The following is a 1,822-nucleotide window of genomic DNA, read 5'->3' on the forward strand; positions in this document are numbered from 1 at the left end:
CTTCCGGATCCCTCCCTCCTTCCCACCCTGGTCCATACTCACCGCTGAGCCCTTGGCACCGGGGATGCCGTCAGTCCCAGGGTTACCCTAAAAGAAGAAGAGTGAGACATCTCACACCCTGTGCCTCAGTTTCCCCATCCCCAAGCACAGGATAACCCCCCTGATGCTCAGGTCCCCCCACACACACTCCCCAAAGCTCCCGAGCCGAGGGGGATCACACGAGGATAGGACATCCCAGGGCTGTGACACCACTGGGGACACTTACGGGTGCGCCAGCGGGGCCAGGAGAGCCGGGGGTGCCGGATTCACCGCGGGGTCCTTGGGCTCCCTCAGGACCCCGTGCGCCAGTGGGGCCGGCTTCACCCTGGGGGGAGAGAAATGGGGTGAGATGGGGCACCGTGCCTCAGTTTCCCCTCCCTCAATCCTACCTGCATCCCTCTGCTCAGCCCTTACCTTCGAACCGGGGGCTCCAGGGAAGCCGGGAGCTCCGGCAGGGCCAACGGGTCCCTGGAGGGACAGGAAAGTGTGGGGGGGCTGCCCAGGCTGGGGGGGCTCCCAAAGAACCCCTATGGGGTTCAGCAGAATATTGGGGTGTGGGGTCAAAGCGGCTCCATACTTACAGGGGGTCCAGCAGGGCCGGGGAGGCCGTCATTGCCTCGAGCACCCTGGGGGGAGATGGCAATTATGGGGGGGGGTCACAGCACCCCAATCCCCCCCCCACAGCCCTGTGCCATAGGGCCACAGTCACACTCACCGCAGCACCAGAGGGGCCGGGACGTCCTCGCTCTCCAGGCAGCCCACGGGGTCCCTGCCGTGGTGGAGGGGGAACAGTGCAGAGGTTATGGGGTCTGACCCCCCATTCTGTGCCTCAGTTTCCCTTCTGCCCACCCCCCGCACTCACCATAGGGCCGGGGGAGCCGTTCTCACCCGGTGAACCAGATTCACCCTATATGAGAAAAAGGGTCGAGAGAGGATGAGGCCGGGTTGGGGCACACATCCCCACACCTGGAGGTGGTCACCCCCCACTCACCTTGGCTCCGGGAGCCCCAGCCTCTCCTTTGGCACCGTCCAAACCGGGGTAACCCTGGTTGATGGGGAAAGGAGAGAGGCAGAAACAAGGTTATGGGGGGGGGGGCACAGGGGGATGTAAGTGAGGGGGGGCCGTGGGGGGTGGGGGGCACTCACTCGGTGGCCTTTCACTCCGGGGAGACCAGGAGTCCCAGGGAAGCCACGAGCGCCCTGCGGGGAAGAATAGGGTTAGGGTGAACTTGAGATGGGGAGGGGGGGGAGAAAAAGGGTTGGGGGGCAGCGATGGGGGCAGCTTTCAGCTCAGTGCTGCCTCACCTGGGGGCCGGGGGGGCCACGTTCCCCAGATTTGCCGGGTTTGCCTGTCTCACCCTGCAGGGAAATAATGGGGTTTTAATGGAGAGGAAGCAGCACTCGAAACGGGGGGCATCAGTGCACTGAGCCGCCTGCGCTCAGCACCGCTGTTATGGGGGGACTCACGTCGTCACCGGGTTTCCCAGGTGGTCCCGGAGGTCCCCGGGGACCCATCGGACCCTAAAAGGGACAGAGAGACAGCGGTGAGGTGAGGGGGGGGCAGGAAGCGTGTCCCCAAGTTGAGGGAGGACATAAAAGGGGACAGAAGTGGGGACAAGAAGGGGACACTCACAGCAGCACCGGGTTCACCGGGCTCACCGGGGTTGCCTTGAAATCCTTGGGGACCCTAAAGTGGGGAGAGGGCAGAGGTTGGCATTGGGGGGGCGGTGGGACACCCAGAGACCCCCCCCCAAGAGCACAGGGGGCTGCGGGTACTTACAGG

The 1,822-nt window shown here is 64.5% G+C and overlaps 1 protein-coding gene across 1 annotated transcript; it reads right to left on the reverse strand.

The window, feature by feature from the left end:
- Window positions 1-42: 42 nt before the first annotated feature.
- Window positions 43-1,726, reverse strand: LOC122190869 (collagen alpha-1(II) chain-like; the record flags this gene model as incomplete). Its single annotated transcript, XM_042890985.1, has 11 exons — window positions 43-87; window positions 266-364; window positions 454-507; window positions 621-665; window positions 755-808; window positions 902-946; window positions 1,031-1,084; window positions 1,186-1,239; window positions 1,345-1,398; window positions 1,507-1,560; window positions 1,673-1,726. Coding segments are annotated over 11 exons (612 nt in total), but the record flags the coding sequence as incomplete, so codon positions are not given.
- Between the last annotated feature and the right edge of the window lie 96 nt (window positions 1,727-1,822).

The sequence above is a fragment of the Lagopus leucura genome, unplaced genomic scaffold (genome assembly GCF_019238085.1).
Source record: "Lagopus leucura isolate 7727_CA_CO unplaced genomic scaffold, USGS_WTPT01 34198-0_obj-0_obj, whole genome shotgun sequence".
NCBI lineage: Eukaryota > Metazoa > Chordata > Aves > Galliformes > Phasianidae > Lagopus > Lagopus leucura.